Genomic DNA, 27,296 nt, shown 5'->3' with positions numbered 1-27,296 from the left:
GACAGATGTGTTCAAGTAGCTCCAGTAGATCTGATAATGGTCCATTCATCACTCTTACCTGGTAGTCATAGAATCATAGACTATCAGGGTTGGAAGGGACCTCAGGAGGTCATCTAGTCCAACCCCCTGCTCAAAGCAGGACCAATCCCCAGGCAGATTTTTGCCCCAGATCCTTAAATGGCCTCCTCAGGGATTGAACTCACAACCCTGGGTTTAGCAGGCCAATGCTCAAACCACTGCCAGTCTGTGATCAGATCAACACACCAGCCCCACCAGCCATTTATAGCCAAATGACAAGAAGTGAGGTTTACAGTGGAATATACCAATCCAAGAGGAAATGGAGAGTTTCCACTTATCCATCATTCAGAGTCCCTGTTATTCCCCCTGTTAAAATTCCACTTCCTCTCCTGCTGATCACAAAGCATCCCTTTCTCCCAGGAGATCTTCCTTTGGAGATCACTTAAGGGCATCCCATTAGTTAGCTACAGCTGGGGGTGCCAGAGAGTCTGGAGTGGAAGGAGTCGGCACCCTTCTTTCTGCAATATCCCCTGCTGCCACCAACATGTGCAGCAAGAATCTGAAGGGTGCTCTTCAGCATGAGTTTACTACCATTGTGGCAGGGTGAGGAGCTGCCATCATACCCTGGACCTGTCATGGGAGTCACTTATTTAATCAGGATGACTCCTAATGAGACAGGAGTGAGTTATTAATGTGCTACTGGGTGCTCTGAAGGCAAGGAAATTCCCAACATGCCTAGAAATGGGATGGTTAGATAACTGGGCACTCCTGGAATTGGCAGACCATGCCTGGCTATTGGCCAGTTCCTTCGAGGCTCCCTGTCACATGAATCCAGGCTTTGTCATTGAAGGATATGAACGTACCACCAGAGAGGAGTTGAATTCATGTTTCAGATCTGCGTCTTCCGCTGCTTCCACCAGCCTCTAATGCAAACACACACAGAGGGAGGATGAGTGGGAAACACCAGACAAGTCTTTTCAGAAGCATGAATTGTTCACAAAATATTGAAAAACCCAGTGACTCGGACTTCAGATCTAGTTCAGCACAGCAGAGGAAGCTATGGGAGGTTACAAATTCCACTGCATCCAATAAAGTTCTGTGCAGCAAGTTTCAAATCTGGGGAATGTACTCACAGCTACTCATTCCTAAGACTTTGTCCCCCCAAACAATGAGTAGGTGGCACTGAGCATATTCATAGAGACTTCTATTCAGAAGAACAACAGAAGTTTTCATTCCACTTTAACTGGAGCCTCGTGAAAAAGACAATCCAGAGCCAGCCCAGCTTCAGCCTATCACCAACATAAAGGGAACTGAGACAAACTGAGTGATGACCGGATTTTTAAAAGGGCCGGGAAATGTTATGACCATTTGTAAACTTTGCCAGCTATGGAAGCTAAAATAATCATTTGCATTATCAAATCTCATGTTTCAGGGCACCAACCGATCATTTGTTTAGATTAAGATGGAATCCTGCTCAAACAGAGCCACATTTATAACACCGCACAATCAGGGCCGGTGCAAGGACGTTTCGCGCCCTAGGCGAAACTTCCACCTTGCGCCCCCCCCCTGCATCCCCGCCCTGAGGCGCCCCCCCCCCCGCGGCAGCTCCCCCCCTCCGCTCTGAGGTGCCCCCTTGTGGCAGCTCCCCACCCCCACCCTGAGGCACGCCCCCCACCCCAGCTCACTCCTGCTCCGCGCACAAGCACGAGCACCCGAGCACGCCGTCGCTGCTTCACTTCTCCCGCCTCCCAGGCTTGCGGCACCTAAGCTGATTGGCGCCGCAAGCCTGGGAGGCGGGAGAAGTGAAGCAGCTCACCCCTGCCCCGCCTCCTCCCTGAGCACGCCATCACTGCTTCACTTCTCCCGCCTCCCAGGCTTGCAGCGCCAATCAGCTTAGGCACCGCAAGCCTGGGAGAAGTGAAGCAGCCACAGCATGCTCGGGGAGGAGACAGGGCAGGGGTGAGCTGGGGCGGGGAGTTCCCCTGCATGCCCTGCCCCTTACTTGCTGCAGGCAGCCCTCTCCGCGCTCCCCTGCCCCAGCTCCCTCCGCCTAAATGCTGACAGCGACCAGGGCGGCCGAAGATCCAGCCTCCACGGTCGCTGCCAAAGAAAATGATGCCCCCCAAATCCTAGTGCCCTAGGCGACCGCCTTGGTTGCCTAAATGGTTGCACCGGCCCTGCGCCCAATAAACTGTAGCTGTGTTATGGGCCTTAATAAGGCTATCCAAGTTTGAATCTGAGTCTGAACTTCATGGAAGGTCCCTAGCTCTCTGATGAGTCAAACCAAAACCCTGGACCTGAACACACCTAGACTTTCCTTTTGATCCAGATCCAAACATTGTGGCTTTGGCCCATCTTTACTTTTTTTACACCAAATGGTTTTTAAGGAGCCAGGACTCTGTGACTATGGATCTGCACTTTTAAAATTAGGGTGAATACACTGGCATACAACGGATTCATAGATGTTAAGACTAGAAGGGACCATTATGATCAAGATTCTAGCCTGACTTCCCTACATAACACAGGTCAAAGAACCTCACCCAATCAGAGAGCAACTAATGCGCACAATACACATTCTCAAGCAGCTGCAAGAGTCAAATTCACAGTCCATGGGTATTGCTCAGCGACAATAGTCACAGTATGCCACATTGGGCCACACGATGTTCAAACAGGCTGCCACCCTTCAATAGCCAGTGTTCACTGCACAGGGCAGGGGTCTCACCTTCTGGAGAGTTAGCCCTGGATCCGTTGACTGAATGTTCATTATCTCATAAAAAGATCACGCTGAGTCATTACACTACTTGAATCTACTTCCTTATGATAACTATCCTTACACTTCTTGTCAACTGTCTGTAATTGACCATCTTGATTATCACTACAAAAGTTTTTTTCCTGCTGATAACAGGTCATCTTAATTAATTAGCCTCTTAGAGCTGGTACGGCATCTTCTCTGTATGTATTGTGACAAAGTTCCTCCTCTACCTTGCTGGGTCCTGCGCATTGGCGGATTTGCTCACCTCAGTGATCTTCCCCTCTGGTGGAACCCACAGTCTGGGTCAATTCCTCCTGTGTCTGATCAGGAGTTGGGAGGTTTGGGGGGAACCCAGGCCCACCCTCTACTCCGGGTTCCAGCCCAGGGCCCTGTGGATTGCAGCTGTCTATAGTGCCTCCTGTAACACCAGGATTAACCTGGAGCAACTGCCATTTGGTTACCATGGTACTAGGGATTTGGTTAGCCTGGGGCTAACATACCTGTTCCTTACTACTTTACTGTAGCCATTTGGCCTTGCCCCATCACATATTCCCCCCCCCCCCGCTCAACACCATAGGGTAGGGCAACTTGGGACGCCAGGCAGTGTGCTCGCGATAGACCATCAGCGTTGCCATGGTGGCATCCAGCCCTATGCCGTATGCGGAACTGGAATGGTTGGAGGGACAAGAACCACCTGGTGACCCTTGCATTCTTTTCCTTATTTCTCTGCATCCACTGGAGGGGTGCATGGTCTGTCACAAGAGTAAATCGCCGGCCTAAGAGGTAATAACGCAGGGTCTCCATGGCCCATTTGACAGCAAGGCATTCTCTCTCGACTACTGCATACTTCTGTTCTCTTGGGAGCAGCTTTCTGCTTAGGTAGAGGATCGGGTGTTCTTCTTCTCCAATCATTTGCGAAAGAACCGCCCCCAACCCCACCTCGGAAGCATCTGTTTGTAAAATAAATTCCTTGGTAAAGTCCGGGGCTATGAGTATGGGGTCATTACAGAGAGCCGTCCGAAGGTCTATGAATGCCCTCTCTGCTGCGTCGGTCCACTTCACCATGTCTGGACCTCGGGCCTTCACCAGGTCCGTTAGAGGACTTGCCCTACTGGCGAAGTGGGGAATAAAACATCGGTAGTAGCCTACCACGCCTAGGAACGCACGGACCTGCTTCTTTCGGGTCGGCCGGGGCCAGTTTTGAATCTCCTCTAGCTTATTAGTTTGGAACTTCACTATACCCCTTCCTACAATATATCCCAGGTACCTAGCCTCTGCTAGTCCTATGGCACATTTAGCGGGATTAGCGGTGAGGCCAGCCCACCTTAAGGTGCGTAGCACTGCCTCAACTTTCTCCAAGTGGTTCCCCAGTCTGGTGTATGGATGATTACATCATCTAGGTATGCGGCTACATAACTAGTATGGGGGCGCAGCAGCTTATTCATGAGGCGCTGGAATGTGGCTGGGCCCCCATGTAGCCCAAAAGGGAGGACTGTGTACTGGAATAGCCCATCCGGGGTGGAGAACGCTGTCTTTTCTTTAGCTTCTTTGGTCAGGGGAATCTGCCAATACCCTTTTGTCAGATCCAGTGTAGTCAAGAATCGGGCACTACCCAGTCAGTCAACCAGTTCATCGATGCGTGTATGGGGTATGCATCGAATTGGGATACTTCATTCAGTCGGCGAAAGTCATTACAGAATCTCATGGTACCGTCAGGTTTAGGCACTAGAACTATTGGACTGCACCACTGACTGTAAGATTCTTCAATAACGCCTAATTCTAACATTTTCTTTACTTCAGCCTTGATTTCTTCTCTTTTGGCTGCTGGGATTCGGTAGGGTCTCAGTGTTACTTTGGCTCCAGGGATCATGAGGATATGGTGATAGGTCTCAGTCATCTGCCCCGGTTTTGTAGAGAACACATCTCGGTTGCGATTAATCATGTCGGCAGCCTCAATCTTTTGGATTGGCGTCAAGTCAGGTGATATCCTCATTTGCTCGTGTAAGTTATCCACCTGGGGAAGGGTCTCCTGGGTGACTAAGCATGCCTCTCGATCATGCCAAGGTTTTAGAAGATTGATGTGGTAAATTTGCTCCGGTTTCCTGCGGCCTGGCTGCCGCACCTTATAGTTTACCTCTCCCACGGCTTCAATCACTTCGTAGGGTCCCTGCCACTGGGCCAACAGCTTGCTTTCTGCTGTGGGCACCAGGACCATTACTCGATCCCCTGGTTGCAACCGCTGAAGCTTTGCTTGGTGGTTATAATGGGTTCGTTGGGTCTCCTGTGCTTTCTCCAAGTGTTCCCGTACAATGGGTGTAACTTGGGCTATCCGATCCCTCATCTGTAGTACATGCTCAACTATGTTCCTTCCGGGATTTGGCTCCTCTTCCCAGGCTTCTCTGGCTATATCCAATACCCGGGGGTGGCGCCCATATAGTAGTTCGAACGGAGAGAAACCTGTGGAGGCTTGTGGGACTTCCCGGATGGCGAACATGAGGTAAGGCAATAGGGTATCCCAATCTTTCCCATCCCGGCTCACCACTTTCCTGATCATGGCCTTGAGGGTCTTATTGAACCTTTCCACAAGGCCGTCTGTTTGTGGGTGGTATACAGAGGTCTGTAGAGCTTGTACATGGAGCAATGAACAGAGATCTTTCATCAACTTAGACACGAAAGGTGTCCCTTGATCAGTCAGTATCTCCTTGGGTAGCCCAACCCGGGAAAAGATCTGTACTAGCTCCTTAGCTATTGTCTTGGAAGCTGTGTTGCGTAGGGGGACGGCTTCTGGGTATCGGGTTGCATAGTCTAGTACAACCAGCACATGTTGGTGGCCCCGAGCTGTCTTCTCTAGGGGCCCAATCAGATCCATGGCTATGCGTTCAAATGGTACCTCTATTATTGGAAGAGGTATCAAAGAGGCCCGTAAGTGTGGGCGAGGGCTATGTAGCTGACACTCTGGACAAGAGGTACAGTATCGCCTGACATCTTCATGTACTCCTGGCCAGAAGAACCTCCGCAGGATGCTGGCCTGGGTTTTCTCTACCGCTAGGTGTCCTCCAAACAGGTGACTGTGGACGAGGCTCAATATGGCTTTTTGATGTTTTTGTGGTACCAGAAGTTGATGTATCTCCTGCTCCTGCATTTGCACCACACAGTACTGGAGATCTTTCTTCACTATAAAGTAGGGTCCTGGACCCCGGGCCTTCCCCTCCACTGGTGTCCCATCTATCTCAGCCATCTCTTTCCTGACGTTATCATATCTAGGGTCCTCTGCCTGGTCCCGCCCGAAAGTCTCTCTCCCAGGACTAACCTGCCTGAGCTCCCATGGGCCGGCTTCTGCTTCTTCTAATGGCTCATCACCATGATGGCTGGGGCCAGTCTCTGGCTCACCTTCCATGTTGGTAGTTTCTCTGACGGCTGCTCGTGTCCATCTGCCTACTAGCACGATCTTCTGGCCCTGGGTCAGGATCAGGGTTCCCAAGGCCTTTGCGGCCTTCCTTTCTTTTTTTTTTTTCTTCTGGGCCTTTTGGGGGGCTGAGAATAGATCCTGAGAAAACTCAGAAAACATTGGAGGTAGACATTCCTCCAACGATGAGTTGCTGCCAACAGGGTCCTCACCTCCCTCCAGCCTCTCCGGGGGGAGTAGATTATCAAACCCTGGATAGTCCCTCCCAATGACTACAGGATATGGGAGCTACGCCCACTGTCACCTCAATGGGGTTCCCCTGAACCTCTATCTCCACTGGGATGGTGGGGTAATGGCTCACGGCCCCATGCACGCATGTCACTGCTACGCGTTTGGCTTGTAGCAGCTGGCTACTTTCTACCAGCTTACCCGAGATAAGGGTGATAGCACTCCCTGAGTCCACAAGTGCTGTAGTCTCTGCTCCATTTATCTTCACCAGCCGGGTGTAGTTATGCGGGGCTAATGCGACGTCCGCAAGGTGGATAAGGGAGCATGGGACCTCCCAATCCCCCAAGTTGCATTGCATAGGCTCCTCGGTGCTGGGACACTGTGCTGCTATGTGTCCCCACTCCCCACATGCATAACATCTATAATTGTTTCTAATCATTCCCCTATCATGTGGGTTAGGGGGTTTAGTCCCAGGGTTCCCCCCACTCAGGCCATCCCTTCCTTCTGGGGTCTCCGCTGGTTTTCGGCCTCCCTCTTCCTCCATCTAGGACTCCCCAGGGGTTTGGCTGACCCACCTTCCAGGGTTGGGGTTGGGTGTTTGCTACGAAAGGGGCTTTCCTTGGGTAGTCAGGTCAATTCCCTGGCTGTCATGCGTCTTTCTACCAGCGTGATCATCTCGTCATAGGTGGATGGATCGTTCTGGCCTACCCATTTGCGGAGATCTGGTGGCAGTGCCCTCATGTATCTGTCGATGACCAGAACCTCTAGTATCTCTTCCAGACTCCGGGACTCTGTTTGTAACCACTTTTGTGTGAGATGGATGAGGTCATACAGTTGGGACCGCGGGGTTTTGTCTTCCTGGTACCTCCACTCATGATACTGCTGGGCCCGCACTGTGGTCGTTACCCCAGATCTGGCCAGGATCTCTGCTTTCAGCTGGGGGTAGTCTGCTGCAGCCTCTTCAGGCAGATCATGGTAGGCCTTCTGGGCCTCCCCACACAGGAATGGGGCAAGGATGCCAGACCACTGATCTCGAGGCCAGGCCTCCCGTAGGGCTGTCTTCTCAAAGGCCAGAAGGTATGCCTCTACATCATCCTCCCGTGTCATTTTCTGCAGCCAATGGCTGGCCCGTATGAGCCACGTCCCATCATGGCCAGGGTTCAGCTCTGTAAGGGTCTTTACCTGGTTTACCAGTTCCCGCAACATAGCTCGGTCTTGCGAAGCCTGGTCCATCAGCAGGCGATTAGTCTCTTGCTGCAGCCACCCTGCCTCCTGTTGGGCGGCTGCTTGGACACGGGTAGCCTCCTGCTGGGCCGCCGTGGCATGTATCAGTGCCCGCACTACATCATCCATTGTGGTGAAAAAAAAAAACCCTCTCCTTTTTCTTTTTTTTTTTTTTTTTAAGAATCACCCTCCTTCTTCCGCTGCGCTGTGCACACCAAATATCCCACTTCTAACACCAGTTGTGACAAAGTTCCTCCTCTACCTTGGTGGGTCCTGCGCTTATTGGCGGATTTGCTCACCTCAGTGATCTTCCCCTCTGGTGGAACCCACAGTCTGGGTCAACTCCTCCTGTGTCTGATCAGGAGTTGGGAGGTTTGGGGGGAACCCGGGCCCACCCTCTACTCCGGGTTCCAGCCCAGGGCCCTGTGGATTGCAGCTGTCTATAGTGCCTCCTGTAACAGCTGCATGACAGCTACAACTCCCTGGGCTACTTCCCCATGGCCTCCTCCACACACTTTCTTTATCCTCACCACAAGACCTTCCTCCTGGTGTCTGATAATGCTTGTACTCCTCAATCCTCCAGCAGTTCACTCTCAGCTCCTTGCGCCTCTTGCTCCCAGCTCCTCACATACACCAAACTCACTGAGTAACTGGGAGGCTTTTAACTAGTTCCAGCCAGCCCTTGATTGGCTTCAGGTGGCCCAATCAATGTCGCTATCTCCACTGCCTTCTAGAAAGATCTTAATTGGCCCCAAGTGTCTTGATTAACCTGGAGCAACTGCCATTTGGTTACCATGGTACTAGGGATTTGGTTAGCCTGGGGCTAACATACCTGTTCCTCACTACTTTACTGTAGCCATCTGGCCTTGCCCCATCGCAATATATATACACTCTTCTTATATGTTCCATTCTATGCATCAGATGAAGTGGGGCTGCAGCCCACGAAAGCTTATGCTCAAATAAATTTGTTAGTCTCTAAAGTGCCACGAGTACTCCTGTTCTTTTTACGGATACAGACTAACCCGGCTGCTACTCTGAAACCTGTCATTATCTCATATTTATTTTGAAGCTAGCCAAGTCACTTGTTTTATTTTTCATCCCTGGCTGAGGTAGAAGCCACTGTTCCTCTGTTTGCCATTATCTTTCTGCTAGTGGCTACATAATAACAGATGGAGTCAAGAGGCACCAGCTGTTGTTATACCTGCATAGCTTAGCAGTTGCAGGGAAATCAGGAGGTATTTAGGATCCTAAAGATGCAGACAGGCACCTAGTGGGATTTTCAAAAGCACATAGGTACCTGAGTCCCATTGATTTCAATGGAAGTTAGGTGCCTAGGTGATTTGTAACTCCCACTAGGATCTTATCTACATCATTAGGTGCCTAAATACCTTTAAAAATTGGCCTTCAGTGTCTCTAGCTTTGTGATTGGAAGAAGGGGATTTCCCCATAAAGTTCTCAAGTTTGTACCTCAACAGCTTCTACTTTTCTGCGCAGCATGCTCTCCATCTCCTCTGAGAACTTCTTCACCAGCTCCAAGCCATCCACCTCCTTGATCTTCAGAGTGGGCTCCACATCCTTGTACTTCTGGGTGAAGGAAAGGAGAAAATCCTCACTGAATAAAAGATTCACTAGGAAAGTCGTGAATCAATTACATTAGCTGGGCATTCTAGTTACTAGGAGAGATGCATCTAAAGGGTGGTCCTGATATTCGTCTATCCTTTTCTATGCCTCCCCTTTCTTCCCTTCAGTTGGACCTGTGCAAATAACTGGTGCATAATGCAGTTAATTTAGACCTCTATGCATAAGTAACTGATTTGCTGGTGCCATCGGGTGCTTGTAGTTGTCTAAGTTATCTCAGCTGCACCAGCAAATGATCACCCGTGCAAAAATGTGCCTGTGGTTATTTGCACCTGCAAGCTGTGCAAAAATGGAAGCCAAGTTTTGAAAACTTGCCAATGTGTGTATGTACATCAATGATAACTGTATATGTGCCATGCATACCTGCCACCTCGAGCTGAGCTCTTGTCAACTCTCACAAGCCAAGGGGGATTGGGTCTTATAAGTGCTTATATGGAACTTGGGAGACCTCCCAGACAAACCCAGGGGTGCAGGCAGTGGTGATGATGACTGAGTTCCAGAGTCAGTGCTGAACCAATTCCTCTGCCTTGGGGTTAATGAGCACTAGAGGTGGGGATGCCCTCCACTGGCTGAGACAAAGTCCTGACAACTTCGTAGTCATTCAAGATTTTCTGACATTTGATACAAAATAGAGGTTTAACCCCCAGTATTCTGTCCAAATTCCAAACTGGGCAACTATATTGTGCGTGCCTAAATCACCCCTGCAGTTTCCATATTAGATGTGATAGTCCTTATGTCTTCTCTTTAAAAACAACGAGGAAAGAGGAGCAGACCAGATGGGAGCAGGAAGGGAAACAAACTGCAAAAGGAGACAATTTGATTAACCTCTGTCAAAAAGGACAGAGCCCTTATCCCGCTAGCGGCGATGGTAATGAGAGTATTTTGATTTAAGCGGGAAAACAAATGAATAGATTCCCATAGTCCCTCAGCCTTTCTCTTTGCAGTATATGCACTCCATCCTTTCCCCCGGAGGTGCAGGGTTTATAAACAGGCTACGTGGAGAAAGTTTTGTGCGAGCCCCTTCTTAAAATATTGGCAGCACACCAGTGCTCTCAGCCTGAGGTTCACTCTCCAGCACGATACAAAATGAGTGGGGGGCAGAGGATTTGGGGGTCCTTTCTAATTACAAGATGTGGAGAGGGGTTTGAATGTCTTTGGGATAAACCACCAGGGCTCCTATTGTTAGACAAGCTCACTCATCCTTAGAGAAGGCTGCTGAGCATATGTGGAGTCTGAAATGCCCTGAGGAGGGGACAGGGCTGAGGAGGTAGGACAGAAATAGCATACACGCAGCTTGCAGCAGGCACGTGTGGAAGCTGCTAGTTCTGTCTGGCATGATTAACAGAGCAAGGCTTTACTGGATTAAAAACTCCAGCCCTTGCATCCATGCTGCTGCTGCTGGGTAGCCGGACTGGATGGGGGAGGGGAAAAGAAGAGGTGGGGATGATCGCAAAGGTTAGCACAGCAACACTACCAACAGGAGATTTACAGCTCACAGACGGAAGGCCCTGGATGATGACAAGACCACGGGACTCATCCCAGCTGCTGCCAGCCTGTCCCATTTAACTGTGTCATAGTTTCATCTGCAGAGAAGCTGATCTCTGCTACTCCGGGGGCTTTAATCAGGGCCCTCCTCTGTGAGATCAGAGTAATCTCCCCCTGGAATGCAAGACAGCTGGGAAAACTATACTAGCATTTGCATGCTCTGTGCGAAGAAAACACCATCAGCAGTGGCTAAACTGGGGTTGTGCAATATGGAGCAGTGATTGTTCCCAACAGCGCAGAGCTGAACAGCAGCCTTTTCGCTCCAGCAGGGTAATAACAGCACTGTCAAGGATTTTGAGCATGCTTCTGACACATCAGTATTAGAGATTAAAAGGATATCAATAACCATGGGCATTTGGGTTTACCAGCCACAGGATACATTAAGAGCCCAGCCACACATAATGTGCACAACTCAATCCTTAGAATTCTCGGGGGTGGGGAGAATATTGCACAACATTAGCAGCTGGATATTTCAATGAATTCATTTGGGCTGTGTTCACCTTTGTGTTCCATGAAATATTCTAGCAAATAATTTTACTGGCCGGAATGTTGATGAAAACAGTGAATTTTAATAGGACTCTTAGAGACTATTTGCTGAAAGAATATTCACATCCTACGTGTAGGGAACACAAATAATGCCATGTGACCTCAGGTATTATGATCAGTTACCATAGTGATAAGTGCACTATAAATGTCTAGGTAGACTTCTGTGTCCAATCAAAACTAACCAACACAGATTACATTTAGAATCTTGGTTATCACATATCCACCCAGATTCACTTGCTGAAATTATTCAGCAAGTATTTTTTAATAATAAAGAGTCAAAAAACAAACCCCCACCACCAACAGAAGAAAAACCGGTAAGTTGCTTGAGTACAAGGCACAAACAGAAAAAGAGTCTATGCTCATAAGCTACATCACTCCTTTAAAACAATGGTAACAACTAATTGGGATTCTCCTTCAGCACAAACTGGGGAGGCTGAGGACCCAGAGTACTGTACCCTTTGCTGTGTCTGTGAAATGATTTACATTGCCAAATATATGTTCCTGTTCTAACCTCCATGAAATTTAGTCCACCGAAGTACTTAGCATTGCATAACTCACTGACAGTGCCACTACTTAAGTCAGAGAAAGACATTCCACCCTCACGGAGCAAAATCACTTAACATTTATTATTTAATTTGTCTGTTCTGTCCATTCTGCAATATTTAGTAATCTCCTTACTCAGTCTCATCTCCAGCTGAAGCCAATAGGGGGTTTAGCCACAAAGAAAAGCATAAATTGGTTCTAGGAAACATATTCATTTTTCAATTTCTAATTAACTAGATATAGTAAGTGTGAAATCCTGGGCCCATCGAAGTCAATGGCAGTTTTCCCATTGACTTCAATGGAGCCAGGATTTCACCCTCATTGATCTCTTTTTTTCTCAGTAAAAACAATAGTAGGTAATTCAGTTACTTAGAGTCAAATCTTGATCCACATGTCCTCCAGACCATGAACAACCAAGTTTTCCATGATGTGTCTGGGTTGTGTGGTCACTGAAATTCTCAGCAGTGGCTGTTGTATAACAGAGAGCAGCTGGTAGACTATATAACCGGCAAACTCGACAAGCCATAGAAAAACAAAGCCTGGATTTTTTGTGCCCTTCAAATGTACTTTGTCAGCCTCATGGAGTTTTCTGGGCCTTCTGCTATGCTTTCTCCTCCCATGGATTTTTCAGTGGGGAGGAATGAACCAGCCCTTTTTATCTAATTACTAGAAGTTATCAGGAATTTGAAAGTATTACTTATTGCATAACACACACGTTTTTTACTACTCTTAAGACAAGAAATGACTAATTTAAAGTAATCTCTCTCTTTGGGTGAAAGCAAATTGTATGAAATTCACCCTTTTGAACACAAAAGGCCTGTGAACCATTTAAGTCCCATTTAAGTTTTCAAAATAGGGCTCACAGAAAAGGAACCACCCAAGCTAAAGAAGATGTATGCTTTGCCACTGTTCCCACAGCAAAGCCAACACATTGCAGTGGAGATTTCAGCAGACCAGAGCAAATCAATTTTTAAGCATCCTTTAGTGGCTATGTAAAATTTGCTGTGATCATGTCCTGGCTGGTTCCTGGCTCACTGCTAGCTGAGGAATGGGGCTCCACGTTGCTTTCTGGTGTCATCATAATTCTAACACAGCCTAAGGATTTACTGGGCCTCGTGGGAGGGGTGCAGATTGGAGGTATCCAGTAGGATTGGTAGCAGGGGGTGTGGGTTGCAATGGGAATGCCTTATTAGTTTTCCTCTCTTTAAAACAACAAAAGCAAGCAAACAGTGCCAATGAAATTCCATACAAAATGTTAATTAATGAAATAGAAGATTTAAATATAGAAAAGACAGGAAATGAAAAATTATGGTGCTAACAGCAACAGGAATTTAGTTACACTGTAAATATATCAAGCTCCTAATGCAAGACCAAATTCTGATGTCCTTATTGTTATTTCTCAGGTTTTTACTATGTCGTTACACAGGCAAAACTCTCATTGACTTCAATAAGGGTTTTGCCTGAGTGAAGAGTGAGCAAACATTGAGAAAAAACTCCAGGATTTGGCCTTTGCATTGTAAATCCATTGGGGAAGGGACCTGTCCTTGTATTTGTCTGCAAAGTGCCCCAAATACCTATAATGCTGCAGCAGCAAGCCAAAATATTTCATGTGTGAAATGTGCCATGCAGCTCAAATACAACAACGTTGCTTTGGAAACTCCTGTATTTGAATTTTCTGACTTCTGTGCATTCAAATCCCCTGCCTTAACATAACCGGAGTCTGGGTGCACATGTGTGTGTGTGTGCGTGATTACATCAAAGTTGTTTGTAGGTCTGGCCTCTTTGAAAACAAGTTTCACCTATCTCAAGAGGTTTGTTCACATTACTGCATTAGGAGGATATCTGATCTTAGCCTCATGAAATTCCTCTCTCTCTCCACAGCTATACCCGTCAAGCATGCAGATTGAAGTCCTTCAAGCTTATCTGCTTTAAGAAGCTTATTAGCGAAGATGGTGTTTGATCTAGAGTTTCCTAACAGGATAGAGGATGAGGAAAGACCTGGGGAAATGGGCACAGCAGGAAGAGAGGGGAAAACCCCAGGACGAGAGGGAAAAATAAATAAGATTCGAGAGGGAGCAAGGGGGGAGAGGTAATTCTGACTTGTCTGAGCTGCATGCATATTTCTCTAGTAATGTCTAAACTGGGTAAGAAATGGACTTGGGGAGATGACTCAGAGAAGGAGAGAGTACGCAGGGCTGTGTTGGATCAGAAATCAAACCAAGTTCCTGCAGGAAGTGACAATGGTGACTCAGTGAGTGACATTCTTCCCCTGAGACGCTGCTGAACCAGTGTCGCACTCTGACATCAAGAATTCCATTTCAAGCAAAGCACAATCCATCTGCATGCAGTGCAGCAGGTCTGCATCGTGCACAAGAGAAAGGCAGATACCACCTTCTCTCTATCAGTGCACTGCTCAGTATCTTTGATGGAGACAGGTGAAATGTGGCTATTCATGGGTGGGGGTTGCTCTGTCCTCTATCAGGGAAAGACAGGTGCCACCCCCGCCGCATGAATCCTGGGCTGGATTTGCTGGTCAGAATCAAACTGTCTTTCAGTCAGAAATCAATCGTCTTGTCTCTGAGAGAATCACACACAAGATTTTGCTGGATTTGGCGCAATCTTTTATTGACAATCCGAACAGGGTGACTGTGATCATCTCTCCCCTCCTCAAGCTGTTTATAGCTCACAGGGACAGCAACCAGGTAGGGAAAGCAATGGTGTCCCAGGTTACCGGGTGTGCTTGCACTGAACGCCTTCCACTATCACAAAAGACACCCTCATGGCAGAGCATCTTAGCACTAGCCCTTTCTACAATATAGAAATTGATGTAGAAACTACTCTCACTGCTCCCTATTCCCAGAAATTAGAGTTTCTATATTATTTACTGGGCCATAATTGGAGCAGAGTCCCCTGGGAGATTGGGTGAAGAGGATGGTAACCTGGCTCCATATCTATCATCCACTAGGGGCTCCAGGTTCCACCACAGACACCTATTGCCTGGAAGCAGAACACAGGGAGACTGATTGCACCAGCAGGCTCATGCAGCCACTTGGGGGTGATTTTATACAACGCTCAGCACTAGCTGAACCCTGCTCCCCAATTTACAATTAGCTTCACTGGTAGCAGGGACAGGCCAGTGCTGAGCACTTTCAAAGGCCCACCCTCAGTGCTATATACAGAGGCCATCCAAGCCAATGAGCCATTGGCAGTCAGCCAAGAGCGTGGCCATATGGAAAGAGGCTGATTTTCACAGAAGGAAGATCTGAATCAGAACAGACAATCTCCCTCCTACCACTCTCTGGCAATGAGAGCCAGGGGAATGGCAATGATCAAGAAGCAGGTCTGGTGCTCACTGCTCTCCATGCTAAAGCCCACCCTACCTGCATACATGAACTGTGTGTGAGTTCATGAAGAATGTGATTGGTTCCTTATCTGGCTCATGGAACTGCCTCTCTGCCAGGATTCTGATGAGAACTCTGTCCCCCGTCAATTTCAACAAACACTCTTCCCCCCTCCCGCAATCTACCTTCTGCATTGGCCGGTTCCATATAAAATATACGACTTCCCATGCAGACTCACACATGCACACTTCAAATTAGCCTTCTGCAATTTGAACTCAATCACTCCAAAGTTCATGGACAGCAAAAGAGGAGCTGGCCTGACCAAAGCAATCTTATTATTTCAGATAATTACTTGCTGGTAAGTAAGAATGGTAAGAATGGTGTCCCTAGCCTCTGTTCGTCAGAGGATGGAGATGGATGGCAGGAGAGAGATCACTTGATCATTGCCTGTTAGGTTCACTCTCTCAGGGGCACCTGGCATTGTCCACTGTCGGTAGACAGATACTGGGCTAGATGGACCTTTGGTCTGACCCGGTACGGCCTTTCTTATGTTCTTATGTTCTTATGGTTCATAACTGATTAATGCCAGCAAAAACTTGAGACAGATTTTTGCTGTGCTTCTCCAGTTCCAGCATCTCCTACCTGAGCTCATGGACCGAGCGAAACAAACAAGATGGTCCAAATTATCTGCTGGTGCAAATCGGCCAAACACCACTGAAGTCACTGGAGCTGGACCCATTTATGCCAGCTGCTGCCAATCAGGATGTTCCTAGCAGCTGGAATTGCAAGAAGTGGAGGGTATGAAGGTTGCTATTCCTGTGCTGAAGTTGCAGGGGCATGGATTAAAGAACTGTGCATGATGGGCAGGGTAGGGTGAGCAATTCTTTATTCCAAGGCAATCTTGTTGTATACAGCTGCTTTCAGAACTGGCATCACAACGCCCTTCAGAGAATCAGTCCTAAACTAAAGAGGAAAACCAGATTTTAAAGCAAGATTTAAAGAGAGGGAAGTGACTCAGTGGAACAGTGGGAGGAAGACAGATGAGGAAGTACAAATAAACAAGAGAGCCCCAGTTGGAAAAGCCCAGGGAACAGAGAGGAAGACAATATTGGAGTAGAGTGAGCAGGTGGGGGAGTAGACGTATATGTAGTTAAGAAGGGAGGAGAAGAGTGAATATGGTCATTAAGGGAAATAGGTGGATATGAGGTCAGAGGAGAAAGGTGAACAGTGCCCGTGGACAGTATGAAAAGCCAGGAGGACAATTCTGAGTCTGAAGTGGCTAATGAGCCAATGAAAGCATCAGAGAGAGGTACAAAGCCCACCTGGACCAATGAAGGTTAGAGGGTAGGGACTGGGAAATGAATCCAAATGGTCTTGAAATAGGGTGACCAGACAGCAAATGTGAAAAATCGGGATGGGGGTGGGGGGTAATAGGAGCCTATATAAGAAAAAGACCCCCAAATTGGGACTGTCCCTATAAAATCAGGACATCTGGTCACCCTATCTTGAAAGTTAGCGAAGATTTCCTAGTGTTGCTCTTCTACAATCGATCCCCAGGACACACACAGAGAGAGAAGATACAGAGGAGGGAAATCTGAAACCAGCAAAGCTCCTTGCAGGTATAGCCTACCTTCTGTAAGAGGAGCGAGCCTGAATACTTTGTCATGATGGAATATATCTCCCCACCAAAGGCATCTGCCCAGGACTTCACCCTAAAGTGGAAAAAGAGGAAAACCAGCAGTATTAGCACATCAGGTAGATAAGCTGCATCAAAGGGCAACAGTCATGCAGGCATGTATCACTTCCTGTCTCCCAATGCATAGAACCACCAAGCACACCTATGACACTGTAGAAACAGTGATAACATGTTTTCTTTTTGAACTGCTAGTGAAACACACAACAGTAGTGGGAAACCATCATCTCTGTGGCCCATTCTGCACCCTGGTCTTTCCTTACCATTAGGCTGTTTTAACGGTGCCAAGTTTTGGGGTTCTTATTCAGTCATTATTGACTCTAACAGGAGTTTGCTTGAGTAAAGACCAAGTAAAATCTGAGTTATAACAGGGTAAGGATCTGCACTCTTTGGGGTAGGGACAACGAGCCAGGCTGTGATCTCAGTTACTCCAGTGTGAATCCAAGGCATGCAATTACTTTCAGTGAAGGTATGCTGGACTGACAGGTGTAAACTGGGAGCAGATTCTGGGTCACATCTTATCTCTCTGTCAAGTACCATGCACATGTATGCCATCCTATAAATAATAGACAATAGCAATACCACACAGAGATTATAAGGGTGGTAACATGCAGGCTCAGCATAAAGATATTGCCTCCTCCCCAAATTAGCATATATGGCTGCAGTAATTGTCAGAATACTTAATCAGGAATCATGTTAGGATGTTCCACCTACACTCAGTTCCTTTTACAGGGATTAATTTAGGAGGTATCTACTTCTTTATAGAACACATGGCTGTCTCCCCTCATCAGAACAAACCAGTTACTTATGGAGTACAGATTCTTACCTATAATGTTCAGTGGGATTCTTCCCAGTTCTAAGAAAACTTTAAACCCAGAGGGCCTGATTCGTCTCTTTGCAATGCCAGTACAGTATAATGCAGTCAAAATCAATGGCATTCCACCACCATAAAGAACTAGTGCAATGGCATGGTAAATCAAGCACTGAGACATCCATTTTTTAACCCCTGTGTGTGATCCTGCTCCCCCTGAAATCAATGGAAGCAACTCAGTATTTCTGGCTATTATGGTCAGTTTATTGGTTTCTGCTTCCTGTTTTGTCAGCCACAGTCATCTTTTTATTTTAATATACACTGAAAACAATACTGAATATTTGAATTCGCTAGGAAGACAGGATTCACTTTCCCATCTCAGACCCTTATTCTGACAAGCCCACTAGCTTGCTTCTGGCCAGAGAAAAGCTAAAAACAAATAAACACTTTGCCTATTGTGTAATGCATGGGGGTGGGGAAGAATTCCTTCCAGACTTTTATGGTGATCAGCTGATGTCCTGAAGCATGAGATCTCATTACCCTTATCTCATTATTTAACTCAATAACCCCCTGAAGCAGCTCATTGAACAACTTGTCCCTACAAGCCATTTAATGTTGGCATGAAAATTTACTGTCACAAAAGCTGCTTACCCACCCATACGATGATGATGATAGGAAAGCTACACATAGGGCTTCTGGGAGGTTGCCTCGCCAGCCCAGGTAACTGCAGCAGTGTTACTATCTCTCTTGATTTTATCAAGTCTTGTGATATTTGGTGTTTGTTCTGAAAGCCAGGGCTCCTGGAATCATGTGATTGCATGAGAATCTTGGAGCTTTCATTAAAAAGAGAAGAAACAAAAGTTTCTAGCCCTCACGGTTGCAAAAGAAAAGCTTGAAAATATGAATCCTAAAATCTCCATCACCGGGAAATAAATAAAAGAACCTGAAATTACTATTTAAAAAAAACTATATGGTTTTTAAGGCAATCCCATGATTTCTGAATGCTTGGGATTGGAAGACTCCCAGGAAATATCCTGGGACTGTGGCAATGGGCAGGCAGCTGTGGCACAGCTGTGTTCAGAGCACAGCAGCATCTCTATTGACTGTTCTCCGGCTGCCTCCCTAGCCCTGTTGGCTGCCTCTCTGCTGGGTTTCTTGAAGCTACGTGTGGCACTTGGGGTGCTGGAGAATGTACATTTCCTGCAGGCAAAGAGGAGGACAGTGCTGGCTAGGGAGTTAGGGGGAAGCATGGGGATAGAAAGGGGGAGTCATGGGGACAGAGCTGGGGAACTACAGAATGACAAATGGAAGACCAGAAAGATGAGAAGAGCCATGGGGAGGCATGAGAAGACTCATTAGGGACAATTATAAGAGAGACATAGGTCAGGCAACTGGCGGCATACAGGGACTTCTCATCAGAGCAGTGTAAAAGGGGGATTTCTGTAGGTAAATAGGGGTCAGAAATAAATGGGGACCCAAGAAGGGCACTGAGACAGCCAATGGACAATTATTTTTTACATAAGCCGGGAGCCTGGGGGCTGCTGGAGGGCTAGGTGCATTTTGGTGAATCTGAGGTAGTTGTCTTTGTTAAATGATTGAGAGAAGAGGACAAAGAACCAAACTCATATTCACCAGATTGCATCAAAACTTCTTCTGTGACTGCCGGCTCCCACAACCCCAGATAATATGCAGAATTGTCCCTCTGGGGGGAAAGCCTTGAAACGTCAGTAGCTACCTGGTTATTGTGATTTAATAACCATAATTATTAAGATTTCATCATGCAGCAGCCAGGATAAAGTCCATGATAAAATGTTATGAGATGCCCGGGGTTAAGCCCCCAAGGGTGGCGATGAATGTGTGGGTTTCTTGGTAAACACATGAAGGATTCCACGGATGGAATCTTTTGAGAGAGGCCTTGAGCTGTTTGAATGCAAAACACTCCTCTTGATCTCAGAAAGAGATGTAAGCTTTCTTCAATAGTTTAGTTCATGTAACTGTTTCTCTAGCACAATGTCATTTCTTTCAGCCATCACATGAGAAGCAGGTTTTCCTCCCTCTGAGTAATGCAGAAATATCCAAATCTCTTCCCTTTCAAACAAACTGTAGCATATAAAATTCTACACCAATATATTTTTAACCTTAAAGTAGTTAAGTTGCTTAAATCAGCTTAGTGAGGTCCAATACTTTTAACTCTATATATTCAGATGTTAGTATCATGGCAACCTGCCAAAGAAAGATTTGTCACCAATGCAGGACTTACTTTGTAGCATGGTGTCAGCCTTTGGCTAGCCATCCGTGACACTGAGGAGAGGTACACGCACTTCCCTTCCCCTCAGAGTGCATGCACAAATGCACGCACACAAGTATGGCACATGCACAAGTCTGTATACACATACTAAAACCCTTGTGTAAAAAGTCCATGCACAGCTACATGTATGAAAACCTGCATACAAATGCAGTGCACACACAATACAATAATGCTATGAAGACTTTGCACTTCTAACGTGCTTTTCATTTGCCAATTTCACAGGATTTTATAAAGGAAGATTAGAGTCATAATCCCCATTTTACAAATAGGGAAAGGAAACAGAGAGAGGTGATATGACCGGCATGCCACCCTACACTAAAATATGTATGTGTGTGTACAGTGCATACGTATACTGCACGTGTGCATAATAGTTATTGCTATGTAAGCCTTTGGAGTAATATTATACAGAGCCAGTGTAAGGGGATAGTACCAGTACTATACAGAAGTACTAGGAACAGTAAGACAATTTGGATCTTTATACATAAGATGGCCAGAATGACACATCTTCACTCAAGTACTTCAGACATATCACAGAGCACCAGTGCTACAGCCCTGTCCTAGGAGAATGTTACACACCCGCATAAAATAAGTGCACCTCTGAGGCAGCTCAAATTTGTCCCAGCAACCAGACTGGTCTCCAGCTGCCCCAGAGATCAGGGGCTGTCTTTCTACCATCTTTGCCTGCTCCTTCTGGTGCACCAAACAGAGCTGAGGAAATGGATTAGAGACTACAATAAATAACAACACCTAGCTCTTATCTAGTACTTTTTATTTTCAGATCTCAAAGCACTACACAAAGGGGGTCAGTATCATGATCCCCAATTTATCAATGGGGAAACTGAGGCACAGGGAGGGGCATGACTCGCCCATGGTCACTGAGTAGGCCAGTGGCAGAGCTAAGAATTTAACTCAGGTCTTCTGAGTGCCAGTCCACTAGGCTATTCTGTACACTTTAAGAACAATCCTTTTCTGTCTGTGAGCCCAGGTCCATGGGAATGATTCCCAATGTGGCTTCGATCTGGTGGTGAAGCGAGATTTTGCATCTAGGGCAAAAATCAGGTCAAAGAAATACTCCATGCAAAAAGTACAATTAAAGCTCTGATGTCCCCCAGACAAATGACATCTCTGGAAGGTGGGGAGGTGGGTGTCTCTTTAAGGGAAGGGGCTGGTGCTAGTTACAAAGGAACACTGAGAGAAAAGGGATGATGAATGGCAGAGCAGGGACTGGGGCACCAGTAGCAGAAGAGAGAAGTAGACAGTGAAGGGCAGAGGATCATAGAGGGCAGAGGAGTATGTGGGTAAAGGGGTATGAGGCATGGGGGAAACACTTACGTTTCCAGTGGTATCTTTGCCTGGGACTTAGCAGAAGGCAGGAGGCAGCTGAGTGAGAGGAAAAGCCACAGAATGGCTCCTGGCACCATCCTCCAGGCAAAGACCATCAGCAACAGGACTAGTTGTATAGACATAGAGATTCCCAGCCACGTTTGCCACTCTATGGAGGTCCCAGCATTGTCCAGACAGGCCCCAGCATGGTGTCTTGCTGGGGAGTGGGGTTGGGGAGCAGAGTCCTGGGGACACTTAAGCCTGCATGCTGCTGCCACCCTGTGCCGTCAGTCCGCACCGTCCCTGTCCAAATGGAGAAAAGCTCCACTGGGACTGCACAGTCTCCCACCCAACAGCTGCAGATAAAAGTTTGCAAAGAATATGCTGGAGTTACTGAGAGGGAAAACTCGGGAGAAGCTGCCCCATGGCTGCCAAGGTGATCACTGGGTCCCGTCTAGCTTATGTGCCTTGCAGGAATGGAAGAGACTTGAGGGAGCTCTGCAGCAACAGCATCTACGTAATCCACTGCCGGCCCTTTAATCCCCATGCAAAGCAGCAATAGCAGCAGATTTAGGGAAGTGGAGTGGGATAAAATCACCCAGGATTACTCTGATTTCTGAAGACAGGCGTCAGCTCGTCCAATCAGAGATCAGAACAAGCTTCCTCCGAGCCTTTTTTAAAGGGACAGCATCACCTCTTCTAAAAAAAGTATCCTGACCTTTGATCCCTACTGAACAGCACTTGCTCCTCACTTGTAGAGGATGCATGTAAATTGCCCTGGCATGTTTTCTTCTCTGCCAGGGATCATTTCTATTGATTTACTTTTATGTCCCACCCTCTCCCTCCATATTCTAGGAAGTACTAAATATACCAAGCCAAATCCTGCTCTTCGTTATTCCTATGCATGTGACCCCAGTAAGTCAAAAGGGTTGCACAAGTGTAAATGAGAGGCGAATTTAGACTGGGTCAGAATCTGATCTCAGTTATACGGTTGAGCTAGTATAAAAGATGACTATTATTACCTATTGTTTGTATTAGGGTTCCACCCTCGATGTCTCAATCAGAACCCCATTGTGCCAAATCTAAGATGCAGTCCCTGGACTAAAGAACTAAATAATATCTAGGCAAAAAATGAACTGAGGGAGGAAAAAGAACAACAAGAAGCAAAAATGGGATCAAGGAAGAACCAGGAAAATACTGGACACTTAATCTGATCTGACATCTGGAAATGTGACTACTGATTATTAATGAAGTCCAACATTTTGGTACAGGAAAAAAACTATCCAGACAGTTACTCCCTAATTTGTATCTGGAGATTGACAAGTGAGTCCAGAAAGACCTATGGTTGTAGTAGACAGCAAATTACAAACTGTTATGAGGGTCACACTTTATATCAATGTTTAATTTATAAATGATTTTAAAGGGTTATTAAAAGACTACTAGATGTTATAACCATGTTACTGACAGGAGTAGTAGATAGCTAAAAGTACATCAGTAAAACATATCAAAAGATCGTTAGAAGCAACCTATTGACCAGCTGGACTGCAGAACAATGGATTAAGCTTTTATTAAAACATCTATTAATAATTTATTAACCTGTCATAAACTATTTATAAATGGAACTTGAATATAAAGCGTAACAATTATGAGCATAGCATGTAATGCCACACCAAGCATTTCTCAAATGTATATGCAAGAGGAATCATCTGCAAAACGATGGAGGTCAAGTATCAGACACAGGGCAGGTGTAATACTGTTTGCAGACTTGGTGCCCACACATGTAATGGGATTAGAGAAAAACTAGAGCAAATACAGAGAAGAGAAACAAGGATTAGAAGTTAAAATATGTGATGAGCAACTGAAAATTTTAACAGGCGAGGATAATTTACCACGATGATAATTTACTTAGGGATTTAGTGGATTCTCCGTCAACTGACATCTTTAAATCAACAGTAGATGTGTCTGTATAAGATCTGTATAGCTCAGTGTGACGGGGTGTGACTCACCACTGCAGCGCCTCCTGCTGGATGTCCCAGGGATCAGCTCTGCTAGCTAGTGTGCCCTCTTCTGGTGGTGTCTCGCCCACTGTCACCTCTGCTCCTGGACCCATGTCACTCCAAGGACTGTGGCGTCCTCTTCAGGACACAGCCCTTTTGCTGTGTCACACACAGTTCTCCCCCATTCTAGGGGAACAGCAGTCTACTGCCCAGCCACTTCCTCAGTGGCAATTGGGGCTGGGGGACACCCAGGCCCACCCACTACTCCGGGTCCTGGGCCAGGGACCATGTAGATGGCAGCCACATGCTGCATCCCCTCAAACCCCTCAGGCCTGGTCTACACTAGGACTTTAATTCGAATTTAGCAGTGTTAATTTGAACTAACCGCTCAACCGTCCACACCAGGAAGCCATTTAATTCGAACTAGAGGGCTCTTTAGTTCGAATTTGGTACTCCACCCCGACAGGTGGAGTAACGCTAAATTCAACATGGCTATCTCGAATTAGGCTAGGTGTGGATGCAAATCGAACTTAGTAGCTCCGGGAGCTATCCCACAGTGCACCACTCTGTTGACGCTCTGGACAGCAGTCCGAGCTTCGATGCTCTGACCAGCCACACAGGAAATGACCCGGGAAAATTTGAATTCATTTTCCTGTCTGGGCACTTTGAATCTGATGTCCTGGCTGGACATCGGGGCGAGCTCCGCAGCACCTGCAACGATGCAGAGCTCTCCAGCAGAGGAGTTCATGTTATCTGTGAATAGAAAGAGGGACCCAGCATAGACTGACTGGGAACTCTTCGATCTGATTGGTGTGTGGGGCTGCGCTCCAAAACAGGGAATGCGAAGACCTACGAGAAGGTCTCCAAAGCCATGAGAGACAGAGGATACAGGCGGGATGCAACGCAGCGCCGCGTGAAAATCAAGGACCCCAGACAAGGCTACCAAAAAATCAAAGCGGCAAACGGATGCTACGGAGCCTGCCACCACTGCCCCACCAGTGACCGTGGACTCTGACGATGGGACAGTGTCGACGGCCAGTTCCTCGGTGATGTTCGCGGACGGGGAAGATGAGGAAGGGTTTGTGGAGGACGAGGCAGGCGAGAGCGCTTACAACGCTGGTTTCCCCGACAGCCAGGATCTATTCATCACCGTCACGGAGATCCCCCAACAACCCTCCCCGGCCATTAACCCGGACCCTGAATCAGGGGAAGGAGCAGTCGGTAAGTGCTTTAACCATGTTAACTTTTATTCTTAATATAACAGGAATCTTAACTGTGTGAAAAGGAGGTCTCTCTAGATATGGGGATAGAACAGAAATCATCCTTGGAGATCTCCACGAAGCTCTCCTTGCGTTAATCGAAAAGCATCAGCAGGAGGTTCCTGGGAGAGCTGCCTTATTGGGTGCTCCGTGGTAGCACAGTTTTCCGCGCAAGGCTTTCATGAGGAACTCAGGGAGCACTGCCTCCCCGAGAACGGCTGCATCGGGCCCTGGTTCGTGCTAGCTTTCACGCAGCATGCGCTCTCTATCTCCTTCAGTGACCCTCCTCAGGGTGATCTCGCTCGGAGACTCCTGCATCTAATTAGGGTAATTACTGTAATTTTACGCCTGGTCCAAAGTATTTTTAAAAAATCTACGGACAGACGGCATAGCACAGACTCAGCACGCAGCTGCGTGACGAGCATAACGGAAAGCCAAAGAATATAATGGACGCTCATGGAGGGAGGGGGGAATGAGGACGCAAGGTATCCCACAGTTCCTGCTGTCTCCGAAAAGTATTTGCATTCTTGGATGAGCTCCAAATGCTTCTAGGGTCAAACACAGTGTCTGCGGTGGGTCATGGCATAGTTCGGCAATTTGCGCACACACCCCACCCACCACCAGAAGTGAAAACAATCCTCTGTTGACTCTTTTACATGTCACCCTATCTTTACTGAATGCTGCAGATAGATGCGATGGTGCAGCACTCAACACCAACATCCTTGCTCCCCCCACGCTATGGATGGCTGATGGTACAAAAAGATGGAAATCCGTCCTCATCATCAGCCTATTGGCACATGGGGCAGTGCAAAAGGGCTGGTAACCATGCCGACTAGCATCAGTAAGGTCGATCAAGGGCGCCTGTCCCTAATTTTTGATGGCAGATGGTACAATATGGCTGGTAACCATCCTCATCATTGCAACAGGGGCTGAGCTCCATCAGCCCCACCCTTCATTGTAAATAAAAGATTCAATTGCCCCTGGACTAGCAGAGGGATGATGGGCTCCTTCATCCACACTCCTTAATGTCCTGCCTGGACTATCATTGCAGCTGGAGGCTTCCTTCCACTCATTTCTCACAAACAAGTCACTGTGTCTTATTCCTGCATTCTTTATTACTTCATCACACAAGTGGGGGGACAATGGTATGGTAGCCCAGGAAGGCTGGGGTAAGAACGGAATGAACAGGTGGTGTTGTTGCAGGAGCACCCCCTGTGAATAGCATACAGCTCATAATTTATGCAGGATCGGACACAGAGCAGCTGTGCTCTCTGGTTCTATGATACAGTGGTTCTCTAGTACACTTGCCCATAATATAGGCAGGACTGATTCTCTTTTTAGATACCAAAAAGGAGGGATTGACTCAGGGAGTCATTCCCAATTTTTGCTTTTGCGCCCCTGGCTGCTCGGCCAGGGGCACTTATGACAGCAGCAAATGGTGCAGTGCAAAAGGACAGGTAACCATGCCCATCTTATTACCATCTTATTACCAATTTATGGTATGGTAGATGGTACAATATGGCTGGTAACCATCTCTGCTGTCATGCAAAAGCAAAAGCATGCTGCTGTGTAGCGCTGCTGGCCCGCCTCTGTCAGAGGCATCTAGTACACATACGGTGACATACACAAAAGGCAAAACAGTGTCCATGGTTGCCACGCTATGGCGTATGCCAGGGCAATTCTGGGAAAACGGGCTTGAAATGATTGTCTGCCGTTGCTTTCCCGGATGAAGGAATGACTGGCGACATTTACCCAGAATCCACCGCGAAAATGATTTGTGCCCCAGCAGGCACAGGGGTCTCAACCCAGAATTCACAGAGACAGCCTAGACTCAGTTAATTGTTCGCAAAAATGTATCTTTGCAAGGAATTCACTCCCTGTTTCCCATCTCACAGCTTCCACTGTCTCCAGACCTGCCACAGCATCCCCCTCGCAGAGGCTGGCAAAGATTAGGTGGCGAAAGAAAAAGACAAGGGACAAGATGTTCGAGGAACGTATGGGCTGCTACCTAGCAGAGGCGGACCAGCAGAGCCAGTGGAGGGAGACTGTCTCTCTGTGCCAGCGCTCACACAGCGAACGGGAGGAGAGGTGGCGTGAGGAAGACAAGCAGTCGACTGAAACGCTGCTTGGACTAGTGAGGGAGCAAACGGACACGCTCAGGCGCCTTGTGGATGTTCTGCAGGACCGCAGGAGGACAGAGACACCCTGCAGTGTATCTGCAACTGCACTCCCCTGCCACAAAGTCCCATACCCCCCTCACCGAAAATAATCAGGAGGAGGGGCGGCCGGGGACGTGAATACTGTCACTGCACCACAGCACAGTGCTCAAGTACCCAAAAGCTCTCATACCCTACATTTGCCGAAGTCCTGCCCTTCCAGACTCGCAGTAGTCCGAATCCCAGTCCCATCCCCTAACTGTCTCCTTAAATAATAAATATGCTATGCTGTGAATTAATGTTTCAATTATGTTTTTTCAAAGAAGACTGTGTTTGAATGGGGGGCGTGGGGAAGGGGGTGGTTAATTGCATAGGACAGTCACCTTTCCCAGGGTACAGACACGGGGGCAGGATCAGCAGCGGGTCACACACACGGTGCAGTCAGTAGGCACCCTGGTCAGTTTTTGGAGGTGGTTTCCAGGATCTGTGTGGGCGGGGGAGATGTGAC

The 27,296-nt window shown here is 47.4% G+C and overlaps 1 protein-coding gene across 20 annotated transcripts in view; it reads right to left on the bottom strand.

The window, feature by feature from the left end:
- CACNA2D4 (calcium voltage-gated channel auxiliary subunit alpha2delta 4) overlaps positions 1 to 27,296 on the bottom strand; it is a 179,524-nt gene that overhangs the window by 139,445 nt on the left and 12,783 nt on the right. For 19 of the 20 annotated variants that reach the window (XR_005601059.1, XR_005601060.1, XR_005601081.1 and 16 more), the window contains exons 2-4: positions 16,872 to 16,953; positions 9,096 to 9,212; positions 882 to 941 (exon numbers count right to left, since the gene is read on the bottom strand). Coding sequence is in view for 7 of the 20 variants with exons in the window: in XM_039546316.1 (XP_039402250.1) it covers positions 882 to 941; positions 9,096 to 9,212; positions 16,872 to 16,953 (259 nt within the window). In the remaining 13 variants the exon portion in view is untranslated. The remainder of the gene's footprint in view (positions 1 to 881; positions 942 to 9,095; positions 9,213 to 16,871; positions 16,954 to 27,296) is intronic. The other variant, XM_039546326.1, reaches the window with a different exon arrangement.

Source organism: Mauremys reevesii, linkage group 1 (assembly GCF_016161935.1).
Source record: "Mauremys reevesii isolate NIE-2019 linkage group 1, ASM1616193v1, whole genome shotgun sequence".
Classification (NCBI taxonomy): domain Eukaryota; kingdom Metazoa; phylum Chordata; order Testudines; family Geoemydidae; genus Mauremys; species Mauremys reevesii.
This window is presented reverse-complemented; position numbering and strand designations above follow the sequence as displayed.